This window comes from Mustela nigripes, chromosome 16 (genome assembly GCF_022355385.1).
Source record: "Mustela nigripes isolate SB6536 chromosome 16, MUSNIG.SB6536, whole genome shotgun sequence".
Taxonomy (NCBI): Eukaryota; Metazoa; Chordata; class Mammalia; order Carnivora; family Mustelidae; genus Mustela; species Mustela nigripes.
Window position 1 is genome coordinate 14,037,345 of NC_081572.1, and position 14,140 is coordinate 14,051,484.

At 41.0% G+C, this 14,140-nt stretch overlaps 1 protein-coding gene across 5 annotated transcripts in view; it reads left to right on the top strand.

Annotated features, from left to right (window-relative positions):
• The first annotated feature begins 895 nt into the window (after positions 1–895).
• The window catches only part of POLG2 (DNA polymerase gamma 2, accessory subunit), a 16,448-nt gene continuing 3,203 nt past the window's right edge, over positions 896–14,140 (top strand). Inside the window, exons 1-6 of one of the 5 annotated variants that reach the window (XM_059380731.1) lie at positions 897–1,569; positions 5,713–5,839; positions 5,959–6,064; positions 7,142–7,315; positions 11,522–11,662; positions 13,900–13,980. In XM_059380731.1, coding sequence (XP_059236714.1) covers positions 1,008–1,569; positions 5,713–5,839; positions 5,959–6,064; positions 7,142–7,315; positions 11,522–11,662; positions 13,900–13,980 — 1,191 coding nt within the window. In that variant the 5' untranslated portion in view covers positions 897–1,007. Of the gene's footprint in view, positions 1,570–5,712; positions 5,840–5,958; positions 6,065–7,141; positions 7,316–11,521; positions 11,663–13,899; positions 13,981–14,140 lie in introns of all 5 variants that reach the window. The other 4 variants (XM_059380732.1, XM_059380733.1, XM_059380735.1 and 1 more) reach the window with 4 other exon arrangements.

Genomic DNA, 14,140 nt, shown 5'->3' on the forward strand with positions numbered 1-14,140 from the left:
ACATGTTACACTTAATAATAAATTAACAATAGTTAAAATTTAACTGCTAAGCTGTCCTCCATAAACTGCCTGTTGGTAGTTGATTAGAATCTATTAGCTTGTATCTGCATTAATTTTTCAAGGTTACCCTAACCACTTTTAAGGGGAGCTAGGAGTAGGAATCATGGGCTTTTCCTCTGGGGTGTGCGGTTTTTCACTAATTGGGCAGTTCTGAGGGTTGAGTGTGAATGAAAATTTGTGAGGTCACAAGTGTCTGCTTAGGTAATCCTGGATCTGTCTTAAAACAGGTAATCCCATCTTGTCATGTAGAAGGGTTTGTCTGTGGTAGGGAAAATTGCCTTTATATTAGAGATTATTAACGTGCCTCCATATTGAACTGCGCGGGTTGCTTAAAATCTTAGGGTTCCTTTATAAAAATATTCGGGGGGGGGCGCGGTAGAAGCACTGCTGAGAACGCTGTAAAGCCCAACTGCGTTTGCTGTCACACAGCCCCATCCCCATTCCTGTAGGTAGGCAACATGGCGGCAGCGTTTATGATGAGGTACAGCTAAGGCCTGGGTCTCTAAACCACCACAAAGGGCTAAGACTTTAGTGGGAACTGATTTATTTTCGCGAACACTTAAATTTGAAAAGGTGCATTTAAATGATTTGGGCAACGCTTAAGTATTTTGATGTGATTTGCAAAAAAATGAGAAGCCGAGCTGACTTCCAGTACAGCATGACCGTGAAAAGAAGGGAATGACCTTCAAGGGGTGCTAAAATCCTAATTAGAGGGGGCCAAACTTGATGGAGGCCAGAAACCGTACGAGGTCAGCTTTAGCCTTCACAACTGGGCCGGGCCCACGATGGCTGCAACCGGAACACGGTGACGCGCTTCCGTGGGTGTGGCCGGCCTCTCGCTCGGTCACTTCCGCCGCGCGTGCGCAGTTGCCTCCCGGGCTCCTGTTTGTGGCGGTTTCCCGGCGTCAACCAGTTAGTGGAAGACCGTTGTTTAACTCCCGCGGGCGATGCGTTCTGGCGCAGCAGTCAGGGCCTGCCAGAAAGTGTGCAGGTGCCTGTTGTCTGGCTTTGGAGGTCGAGTGGAGGGGGGGCAGCCTGAGCCGTTAATGGAAGGGAGTAGTTCCTTTGGAGTGCCCGTGAGGTCGCACGCGGAGCTGCCTCGGGGGAGCGAGCCGATCGAAGCCCCCGAGTCCAGTGAGGGGACCGAGGAGCTGGTAGAGATCTGTCAGAGAAGGCATTTCTTCAGTGGCAGCAAGCGGCAGCTTAGCCGACATTCTCTTCTGAGCGGGTGCCACCCCGGCTTTGGCCCCTTGGGCGTTGAGCTGCGGAAGAACCTGGCAGCAGAATGGTGGTCCTCGGTGGTGGTGTTCAGGGAGCAGGTCTTCCCGGTAGATGCCCTCCATCACGAGCCTGGCCCTCCGCTGCCTGGGGACAGTGCCTTCAGGTTAGTTTCAGCAGAAACTCTACGGGAGATCTTGCAAGACAAAGAGCTGAGTAAGGAACAGCTAGTAGCATTTCTTGAGAACTTATTAAAAACTTCTGGGAAACTACGGGAGAACCTTCTTCACGGTATGCTTCACGATTTCATGCTTCAAAATAGATGGGGTGGAATGGCAGACTTGCTAGATTTCGCGGATTGCAACTGGTCCTTTAATCACGTAAAAAGGAAATTATCTGGTTCTCATCTTTTTGAAGTAGTTGGGTATATTGACAGTGTTTCTACCAAGGAGAAAAGTGGTCTCTGGAATAGTTACTGTTCCTTAAAGAATCTGGCTTGAAGGACCAGGTGACGCTCTTAATTTCATGGGGCAACCCTGCAGTTCCATTGAGCATCCCTAGAATTAGGAGTAAATTAAATCATGTGAATCATTTGTTCGTCGTTACCAAGATGTTGGTAAATACTTCCACAGTTAACTTTTTAATTTTTACACACAATAGGCTAATCAAGAGCTCATTCTTCTAGCGCAAAAAGAAAATTCCCTCCCCCCAATTTTTCATACTGAAAACGTATCTATCTACACACTCGTTTGAAGAGCCCTTTAAGTGATGTTTGTGTCAACTAAAAAAAAAAAAAATAAAAGTAGGACTAATTAAGCTTTATAACTGATTCTTGACTGAATACACAGAAATTTATGGGGCACCATTTGCCTTTAAAGTTTATTTTTGTAATCTCTGCACTCAGGTTGGGGCTGGAACTCCCAACCCTGAGATCAAGTGTCACCTGCTCCTCTGAACCAGCCAGGCACCCCCATCATTTGCCTTTAAAGTCAAATAGAACACGATCCCTGAGATTCTGAAGGAAAAAAAAAAAATTGCAAGTTCTTTATAATACAGCTTTGCCATCACAGCATCTCATCTTTGCAAAATGCTATCTTTACTGTGTTAATTAAATGGCACTAATTTAACTTGGTTCTCTGAAAATTAGTACCCACTTTATAGCATTTTTAAAATTTCCTTAATAAAGGAAACTGGTGAATATTTGTAACAGTTTTGATTTGTATTATTTTAATTATTCCATGATGTCTTTATTTGGGGCAAGTTAAATCACTGCTTTTTACCATGTTCAAAACAAATCGATCTTTTCTTCCCTATTAGAAAATGAAATTTAAGGGCCCTGGGTGGCTCAGTCAGTTAAACACCTGCCTTCAGCTCAGGGTCCTGGGCTCAAACACCATGTTGGGCTGCCTACTCAGTGAGGAGTCTGCTTCTCCTCCTGCCACTGACAACCCCTGCCCCTCGTGCTCTCTCTGTTTGAAATAAATAAGTAAAATAATCTTTTTAAAGGGGGGGGGGGCAAATGAAACTTAGCTTGCTTAGTGTCCATTCATCAAAATACCCATTGATATATTAGACATTTTCTTTCCTTCAGGAAACGCAAAACCACTTATTTAGAGAATCTTTAGCTTAGAATTACCCAGTTTGCTACTACTTTCTATTCCCAAGGTCCTTGCTCTCTTTATTTCATGTCTGAACTACTGAACTCAAAAGCTCTACTTATGAATAGTTTTTAAAAAAATTCTCAGCCATTATATTCCCAGATAGAGTTATTGTCCCATTTTCCTCTGTCCTGTGACAAATTACATATGTTAGACTTTTCCCCCGTCCTGCCATCAACTTTCTTGAACACCAGTCACATTTTAAAGAATCTGCATCCAATAACTTAGATACATCTGTTTTTCTCTGGGCCTTTGGTTATTTGGACTTCTCTCCTGGCTCTTCTGTGTAATTTGTATATAAATTGTAGAGATAAATTGAGCTTCTGGGTGGTTTATTCTTTCTGGGAGGATTTACTTTTTGCTTTTGGCAGGCAGCTAGAGTGGGAGCTATCATTTTTTAAGATTTTATTTATTTGAGAGAGAGAGCACAGGTGGTGGGGAGGAGCAGAGGGAGAGGGAGAAGCAGACTTCCCACTGAGCAGGGAACACCATGTGAGGCTCAATCCCAGGACACTGAGATCATGACCTGAGCCAAAGGCAGACACTCATCCAGCCGACTGAGCCACCAGACGCCTCATAGAGTGGGAGCATTGGGATTAAGTTTACTGGAGACTGGTCTTCAGGGTTTTCATCTCTACTGCTAAATTGTAGCCCTTTGAGTGTCCCTAGTGAAAGGCTGGGGTGTTTACCAGGGTCCCTCCTTGAGGAGTCAGGAAGTATAGTTTTTGTACTTCCCAGTCCCTTAAGATGTCGCGAAGCTTCTCAGCTCTGCTAATTGAGATTTAGAAAAGCAGCACTAAGTGTTGGGCTCACCTCTCTGCTCCTCCCTTCTCTCCATATTTTGGACCCTCGAGTCCTTACTGCCTTGATAGATAGCTTAGGCTTGAAGCAGATTTTTTTTTTAAAGTTTCTTGACCACCTTTTACTATCTTGCTGATCTACTGTTTATTACCAGAAGCAGAAATCTCAAGTAACTTAAACACAATGCTGTCATTTAGTGGGACATAATCTAAGTGCATAAAGAACTACAATGGAATCTTGAACTTAGATTTATTCCAAATAGAAATGTTGGAATTATAATTCTGAAGCTGTTTCAAATATGTTGTAAAATAAAGCAAATAATGGATTAATGTTAATTAATGAAATTAATGTAATGAAAATGAGTTTTCACTGTGAGAAAAAAGAGATACAAATATGAAGGAAGAAAAGGATAAACTTTGCAATGTTAAATTTGAATCAGCAATATCAGTATGACCTCATAATTTAAAAAAAACATTATTCTTAACTTTCTTCATAAGTAATGGTCCTATAAGTAATGACAATAGCAGTGAACACACCTAGTACCCACATTTTTATTTCTAAAATGAATCCGTGCTTGGAGAAATGGCTTATCCCAGATCTGGGGCAGGGAAAGCACAAGATGAGTTTTATGGTGTTAGAAAGCAAAGAAACGTTTGAAGACTGGTGAAGTCACGTCAAAAGGACACAGATGCTGGCTTGAGGGAGACTTCCACCGGCTAAATTTGAGACAAACTGAATATTAAGTATTAATGGTAATGGACCATAACACATTAAAATTAAAAATTTATTGTGTTAATCAAAAAAGTAAATCGTTGAGGCTGCTGGTAGGGGAAGGAGGTGGAAAAAGTTTATTTTTTTCACAGAAGCTACGTAATGAATGTGGGAAGGAAAGACAGAAAAATCAGCATTTTGTGATTTTGTAATCCCCAGTATAATAATTGATTCAAGCAGGATCATCAGTGGATTCTAAAATGTTGCATGGGAGATTGTTGAGCAGGGTAGTGTTGAGGAATGGATATTCACTACCTAACCAGGTAATCAAATCAAAACCAGTTTCATTAATATGCAATAATTTGATACTATTTTTCTCCTGTTAGAATCCAAGAAGACATACACATCAACTATGTAGTATTTATTTCTGCTAAAAATGATTTACCCAAGTGAGTGAAACAGTCAGCCAAATCTTGAGTATGACTGGTCTGGACTGAAACCACAAGTCAGAGTCATTAAAAGTTAGAAAAGGAGGGAGGAATCAGGGACAATGTTCCAGAATAAAAGAGATTAAAGATGAGACACCTCAGTGGCTTAGTGGTTAAATGTCTGTCTTAACCATGCTCAGGTCACGATCCCGGGGTCCTGGGATCGAACCCCACATCGGGCTCCCTGTTCAGTGGGAAGCCTGTTTTCTCCCTGTCCCATTTCCCCTGCTTGTGTTTCCTCTCTGGTTGTCTATCTGTGTGAGAAATAAAATCTTAAAAAAAAATAAAAAAAGCAATTAAAGAGAAGTAATCAAAATGCAGAGCAGGAGCCTTAATTAGGGAAAAAGAAAACAACAATAAATGACATTTGGGAGACAATTGGAGAAAATAGAATATCGACCATATGTTATATAAAATTACAGTATTATGATTAATTTTATGGTGTACTGGTATACAGAGAATAATTTTAGGAGACACATGCTGAAATGTTTTGGGGTGAACAAGGAGAAAATGTGGCAGAATGTTGACAGTTGGTGAATCTAGCTGAAGAGTACAGGTATTTATGTACTATCAACTTTCTTGTAGATTGGAAAATCAAACCAAAAAGTTGTGGGAAAACTAAGTCGTAATCAATGAAGATCTGCCTGAATAGTTCTTTCTGTGCCCCTTGTACTGCTATGTTAACATTATTATAATATTAATTTGTTTATAAACTGACCCTTATGACTTGGGTTTATAGAATAGATTTACATAGTGACAAATTTATCTTCTGACAGGTGCTTTGGAGCACTATGTTAATTGCCTGGATCTGGTAAACAAGAGACTACCTTTTGGCCTTGCCCAGATTGGAGTGTGTTTTCATCCTGTTTCTGATACTAAGCAGATACCTGATGGTGTTAAAAGGTACCCAAAAATGGCAGATAACTTGGCCTTGTATTTAATCGAGAACCAGTCACTTTCACTTTAGGATAAATTCTATAATCTTTGAGTAAGTAACTGTCTGATATTTCTGATATCCAAAGAATCGGTGAGAAGACTGAGGCTTCACTGGTTTGGTTTACTTCAGCAAGAACCGCAGGCCAGTGGCTTGATTTCTGGTTACGTCATCGACTCCTGTGGTGGAGAAAGGTACTCTTAATTTAATAATTAATAGGTGAAGCGTCTTAGTGTGTCAGAGATAATACTTCTGTACAATAAATGAAATTTTGGGGCGCCTGGGAGGTTCAGTCAGTTAAGTGTCTGCCTTCAGCTCAGGTCATGATCCCAGGGTCCGGGGATCCAGTCCCACATCGGGCTCCCTGCTCAGCAGGGAGCCTGCTTCTCCTTCTCCCTCTGCCTGCTGCTCCCTCTGCTCCTGCTCTCTCTCTCTCTGTCTCTGTCAAATAAATAAATAAAATCATAAATCAATTAATAAATAAAATTTTATTTGATGTGGGGCTATGTTATGTTTGTAAGAGACAGCTCTAGTAAATCAATAAGTACGATTAAAAGCCTCTTTGTAATGATTTTCTTTGTTCCATATAAAAAGTTACCTTGGTAAAGATATCTGTTGATATCTTTCTCATTCAAAAGCTTTTGTGGATAAGCCTTTGCATTTGAGATAGAGTTCAGCCGCCTCCCCTGGCATTCCTGGCAGGTGTAGAGTTTGACCTTTGTATACCCTTAAAGCTTCAACCTTTGCTCCCTGCCTCTGTCCATGAATTCTCCGTATTGGAAAATGGTTCTGTGATCTATTTTCAAGCTTTAGTACATGCTGAAGAGGAAAGAGTTGAAATAGGTATTTTATTTGTGGCTCACCATTGTCTTGCCTTTTTCCAATTTTTTTTTTCCTTTTTCCTTTTTCCAATTCTTAAAAATCCTCAAACAACCACTCAGTTAAGTAGAATAATTACAAATAGTCACACTCGTCAGAGGATAAGAATGGTGAGTATACACTTTCTTCTCTATCCCTCTTAGTTTATGGTCACTTTCCCTTCTTATTAACTGGCCCAAAAAAGGCTAGATCACTCCCTATAGTTTTTCTCTGCAGTTCTTCCAGGCTAAAAACTGTGCTTTTAGCAATACATTTGCTCATATTTAACTGAACTTCATAGTTTTTAATATGGGACCTGACCAGTTTCATTCAGTTGCTACATAAAAGTCTCAGGCAACTTTACTTTTTAATCTTTAGTTTCGTAAATTAATAAAACAAACTTTCTTCTCCAGTTTGCTATGAGTCCGTCTAACTTCAGCAGCAGTGATTGTCAGGACCAAGAGGGACGAAAAGGAAACCAACTTTATTACAACTTCCCATGGGGAAAGGAGCCAATAGAGACCCTATGGAATCTAGGAGACCGTGAACTTTTACACACGTGTCCTGGAAATGAGTCTCAATTACACGTATGTTTTACCTTGAGCTCCTATCCATCCTTTACCCAGATTCTCTGACTGATCATTTCTGAAGCCATTTGAGAACAGGTTGCAGACACAGGGCCCCATGACCTCTTAATACTGTAGTATGTATTTCTGAAGTGCAAGGACAATCACTTTTGTAACCACAACACAGCCATCAAAATCAAGAATGTGCCAGTTATTCATTATTACCATCCAATCCATGTAATCCTTCAGAAGTAACCGAGTATCCTAATAATGGATTTCATAGGTCCATTATCCAGTTTAAGATTTCACATAGTTGTCATAATTCTAGTCTCCTTCAAATGAATAGTTCATTTTATCTTGTCTTTCATGACCTTGACTTTCTTTTTTAAAGATTTTAAGTAATCTCTACACTGAATGTGAGGCTCGAACTCACAAGCTGGAGATCAAGAGTCACCTGTTCTATGGACTGAGCCAGCCAGGCAGCCTATGACTTTGACATTTTTGAAGAATGTATGCCTTTGCACTTAATTTGTGGAATGTCCCTCAGTTTGAGTTTCTGTCATGTATTCTCATGGTTTATATATTTTTGCTAGGAATACCATAGAAATGGTGTTGCCCTCGTCTTGGGCATCATATCAGGAGGCACATGATACCATATTTGTTTCTTGTAATGTTCACTTTTATCTCTTGGTTAAGATAGTGCTACCAGGTTTCTCCAATGTAAAGTTGACAGATTTTTTTGTACTTATTAATTAATAAGTGATTGGTAAGTCTTTTGTGGCAGACATTTTAAGACAAGTAAATAACTTGTTTCTGACCACATTTTAACTTACCAGTTGCAGCTTACATTAGTGATTCTTGGGCAGATCAGTGATTACTATGAGGGTTGCCAAATGGTATCATTTTTTAATTATTAATTTTTTTTTCTTTAAAGATTTGATTTATTTATTTGAGAGAGAGAGAGCTTGAGAGGGGAGAGGATCAGAGGGAGAAGCAGACTCCCCCACCAAGGAGGCAGCCCGATGTGGGACTCGATCCCGGGACTCCAGGATCATGACCTGAGTCAGAGGCAGTCACTTAACCTGAGCCACCCAGGTTCCCTATTATTATTAATTTTATTATTACTTCATTGTTTCTTTTAGATTTATTTATCAGCAGTATACTATGGGGGTGAGCTTTTCGCTCTCTTTCTTTTTATGGGCTTACAGATTCCTATTTTTCTCCATGAGTTGGAATCTGTTACTAGCATTTTTTTGTTTTGATGCTAAAATTGTCCTAAAGTTGGCCAGTGACCTTTTGACATATCCCGATCATTCTATGAGCACTTCCTGTCTTTTGCAGCAACTCATTATTCTGAGATCTTGTTTCTTGGTCTGGATATACAGTCAGCCATTTCTCCAAGGAACCTTAATTCTTATTAGAGGAAAATGTATTTAAAATCTGAGATTTTGCTTCTAGGTGTACTCTTTGCAACTGGGTATCATTGCTCCTGGGCCCTTTCTGTGGACACAGCTAGGAAATATTTGGAAGCAATTACTTATATGTATATATTTACACACTTAACTCTGTTTCTGTATTTACTTATTATTAAAAACTAGGAGTTCCTACCAGTTCTTCAAGTTCTAGTCTAATGCCACAGGGTTTATTCTCGTTTTACCTCTTTCCAAATTTATAATTCTGTTCTCTGACAGAAACCTGGCTCCCAGTATCTTCAGTATGTTGATTTTTTCATTTCTTGTATGTAACCAAACTCCCTACCATTCTTATGCAAAGATCATCACTGATACCAGATGTCCCGCACCAGACACTCTAGATGAGTATTTGAACAAGGGGAAGAAAAAGGGAAGAAAGATGTTAGGGAACTTGACTGCGAACATGCTGCTTCCCCCTCCCTTTAATAGTCCCCTCAATAGATGCTCTGACCAGAACACAGAGAAGGAGGAAAGTTGGAAAGCCCGGCCTTCAACGTTAATGTCCTCTTCTTTACTAGTCACACTGGCCAGAAGTTTGGCCCCGGATCAACCCCAGTTGGATGCACTAGCCGGCTGGCCAGACTCCGGTCTGGCCAAAGGGAAAAGGTGCTTCATATACTTCCTAAAATAAACAGAGCTTTCAAAAATTTAAACAGGTGATAGAATTTTTTTAGAGAAGGAATTTTGCCTTTGCATCCCACAGGGCACTTTGTAAATAGCTGTAATATTTTTCAGGGTGCCCTGTGGATGCAAAGTTTTAGAAGCCATGTAGATGGATAGAATTGTGGCTGAGCCCTCTTCTGTGCTGACTCATTCTTGAGCGGGTCCAGATCTGAATGTTTAGATTTTCTGAGTGGTCACACGTGGAGATTTATGTGCTATTTGGTGACTAATACAGTCTTCTCAGTGAAAAAAGTACTTGGAACTTGAAAATAAACAGAGTAGTTCTCATTAGAGGAAGTAGATTAATTTTAAATACAAATAAGATAACTAATAAAAAATTGGGCGCCTGGGTGACTCGGTTGAGCAACTGCCTTCGGCTCAGGTCATGATCCCGGACTCCCAGGATCAATTCCTGCATCGGGCTCCCAGCTCCTTGGAGAGTCTGCTTCTCCCTCTGACCTTCTCTCTCATGCTCTCTCGCACTCATTCTCTCTCAAATAAATAAATAAAATCTTAAAAAAAAAAAAAAAAAAAAAGAGGGGCACCTGTGTGGCTCAGTGGGTTAAGCCTCTGCCTTTGGCTCAGGTCATGATCTCAGGATCCTGGGATCGAGTCCCGCATCGGGCTCCCTGCTCAGCAGGGAGCCTGCTTCCCCCTCTCCTGCTGCTGCTCCCCCCCACTTGTGCTCTCTCTCCTTCTCTCACTCTCTGTCAAATAAATTCTTTAAAAAAAGAAAGACATCAACTAATAAATTTAGTTAGAATCCTAGACTTCAGAAAGTGTATGGCCTTTTTTAAAAATTTAAAATCAATTAACATAAAGTTATTATTCGTTTCAGAGGTAGAATTTAGTGATTGATCAGTTGCATGTAACACCCACTGCTCTCCTTCATGCCCATCACCCAGTTACCCCATCCCCCCCCTCCTCCCCTCCAGCAGCCCTCAGTTTGTTTCCAATAGTTTAAGAGTCTCTCGTGGTTTGTCTTCCTTTCTGATTTTGTCTTATTTTAAGAGTACTGCCTTTTGAGGACAAATTCACATTAATCTTTACAGTACCACATGCCATTAAAATGGGTTTAAAATGCCAACACTGGGGCACCTGGGTGGCTCAGTCATTAAGCCTCTGCCTTCGGCTCAGGTCATGATCTCAGGGTCCTGGGATCAAGTCCCGTGTCTGGTTTCATGCTCAGAGGGAAGCCTGCTTCTTCATCTTCCCTCTCTTGCTGTCTCCCTCTGTCAAATAAATAAAATCTTTAATAACAATAATAATAATAATAAAATAATACATATGTGTTAATGAAGACTGTGCTAGATCACGGATAATTAATAGAAGTTGAGGATTGACAAATTTTTTTTAAGTATTAGAGAATTACGTGAATGTTCAGATGACTGTGATAACAGTAAAAAAAAAAAAAGAATGAAGGCAGAACTGTTTATATGCAAAACCTTTTAAATTTTTAGGATTGACATTGAAAAAAATTTGAGGTGATTATCAGTTTAAAAGAAAGGCAGTAATAAGTGTTTTTATCAATCCCTGATTTATATTGTGCATTATGGTATATTTTATATTCTTAATTATAACCTTAAAGTAAATACCCCAAACCTGGTTTTTAAAAGAGGTTTGCTTATTATAAAAATTTTCTATTTCCAGAGATTATACTCCAAACCCCTATCCCTAAACATACCAATTTTTTCCTCTAAGGGCCCTGCTGGACTTTCTTATAATATTATCCTCTTTATTATAATGCTCACCTAGGAACCTTTGAAAAAATAGTGATGCTGAGGTCCCACGCCTATCCAGGTAGTTCAGAATCTCTAGGAATGGGGCCCAAGCACAAAACCTTTACATTTTAAAATTCAAGGCAATTCTAATACATAGCCAGTTGAGACTCACTGATCTACACCCTAATCTCCCTGAGAGCAGGGAATATGTCATACCCATTTTTGTGGGTCCACTGCCTAGCACAGGTTGGCCCAGAGTGAAAGCTTTGTAGAATGAATTTGTAAGTTTGTGTTCTGATTCTGTGAGTCTGTAGTTTTAAGAGAGAGCTCTGCTAACAGAGTCTGTATATTTGTTTTACTTTTCTGTGAAGGGCCGAGATGGACGAAAAAATGTGGTTCCATATGTTTTATCTGTTACTGGAAATCTGGACCGAGGTGTGCTGGCTTACCTCTACGATTCTTTCCAGCTCACAGACAACTCCTTTACAAGGAAGAAGAATCTTCATAGAAAGGTGCTTTTGATTTTCAGAGATAAACTTGGGAAGCTAAAAAGATATGTTTTTCCCTCATACGTTAGTGGGCTTGGTTTCTTAACACAAAAGTGTGAATAATAAATTTCTTTCAGTGCAAGTTTTTTTACCATTGTTCATTTTTTAGAATCTGGCCACAGGAGTAATAAGCAGGTTCTCACAGAATAGAGCAAGATATTCTTATTGGTAATCCCAGAGGCATTTCTCTTTGATCCTGGCAGACAGGTAGAGAGCAATCTCTGATTCTTAGCCCCTGAGCCTTTCACTCGGTGGCTTCCAATTTGCATCAAGAGTGTTAAGCAGGGGGGCGCCTGGGTGACTCAGTGGGTTAAAGCCTCTGCCTTCAGCTCAGGTCATGATCCCAGGACCCTGGGATCGAGCCCTGCATCAGACTCTCTGCTCAGCAGGGAGCCTGCTTCCTCCTCTCTCTCTTCCTGCCTCTCTGCCCACTTGTGATCTCTGCCTGTCAAATAAATAAATAAAATCTTTAAAAAAAAAAAAAAAAAAAAAGAGTGTTAAGCAGGAATATGTCAGACTACCAAGACTGTGGTATTGACCTCTCTGCTTCTAGTCTGACCCCAAGTGGCTATTCACTAGATCACAAGGAGCTATCTTGGGGCCGGAGTCAAGGCCATGTTTATGGGCTCAGAATCAAGAGAGAAGAGGGACTGAAGCCACAGGAAAGAAGATAAATGACTAATGGAGTGAGATTTTGAAGGAGACATGAAGTGTCAAGACAGGATCAAGAACACCAGTGGAGGGATTGGCCCTGAAAAGGAGTTACTTGAGAAAGCACAGAGAAGAGAAATGATGGTGTAGATATAAATACGCTACCAGGGCTGGTTAGGCTTTGGAGGAAGTTTTCCTCATATCCTCTATTTCCTTAGGGAATTAGAAAGCAGGATGATTAGCTTCCAATGTGGAGGAATAGAGGTTTAAGTGGCGAGAATTTAGAGTGCTCATATTCCCCTTGAATGTGAAAGGGAGCTGCCCAGAATCAAAAGTTGGAACATGTTGAGTTTGGAAACCATGAATTTGTAGTACCACTTTGCATAGCTGAGTGGTTTGTCATGCAGTGCTCATTTAGCCTGATATGCCCATAAAGAAGGTCACATTATAGAATCATTCCAGGGTTTGGGGTTTATAGGATATATAGCAAATGAGGGACCCTTTCTTTTCTTATACCCCGCATCCAAATCATTAGCAAAAACCATTGGACTCTGTTTTCAAAATATATCCTGAATCTAACTTGCCCTTTTCCACTTGCCCTTCTTCCACTCTGATCAGTGCCACCGCCATCCCCCCCCCCCCCCCCCACTGGCACTGAGTGGCCCTTTTAAATGGTGCATGTAACTTTGCCCCACTGCTTAGAACACTCCACTGAGTTCCTGTTTGATTCAGAGGAAAAGGCAAAGCCCCTAAAGTGTTTTACAAAACCATTCCCTTTTGACCTCCTCCTCCAGCTCCCCCCTTACTCTCTGCTCCAACAGGATGGACCCCTTTGCTGTTTCTAGAAAATGTCAGTCATGCTTCCCGCTCAGAACTTTGTCACTGTTCTCCCCTTTGTCTGAAATGCTCTTCCTCCAGGATCCACAACCACCTCTCAAGTCTTTGCTCACCTGTCAACCTCAGACCTTTAACCAACTTATTTAAAATTGCAAAAAACTCTCCAACCTGCCCCTCCAGCATTTCCTATCTCCTCCCCCACCAACCTTTTTTTAAACCACTTACCACCTTCAAGCATATTATTTACTTGTTTATTATCTCCCCATCCCCACCATAAGGGGTAAGGAGTTACGAACCTAGTACCTAGAACTGTTTCTGGCACCAGGGAGCCACCCCGTTGTTGAGTTGGATGGATGAGTAGGAAGAGGGGTAGGTTTTGGCAAGAGAAAGTTCGAAGAACGAGTCCCTTGGCTGGGGTTGGGTAGGGAAAGCAATGATACCAGGAAGGGGTGTTTGGATTGAGGGAAAAGGGAGTCGTCAGAAAATGAGAGAGTATCAAGTGAACTTCCTTCTGCAGAACATCTAAGTGGAGAAATCAATGAGCAGCTGGATATAGCCAGCTGAACACATCATTACACGATTTAGGACCTCAGCTAGCTTCCGTTTTCACATGCAATTTTTACAGTTTAGAAGCTCCTATGTTTGATAGTGCTTGTGTTAGATTTAAACAAGATGTGCTATCCATTTCCCCCCCTCTCTTTAAATTGCTGTAGGTACTTAAACTTCATCCCTGTCTAGCCCCTGTTAAGGTTGCTTTGGATGTGGGAAGAGGCCCAACGGTGGAATTAAGACAGGTGGGTCAAATGAGTTTTAGTTTCATGATTTTAAATAAAATAAAACCATTACTTTGGGGCGCCTGGGTGGCTCAGTGGGTTAAAGCCTCTGCCTTCGGCTCAGGTCATGATCCCAGGGTCCTGGGATCGAGCCCCGCATCGGGCTCTCTGCTCAGCAGGG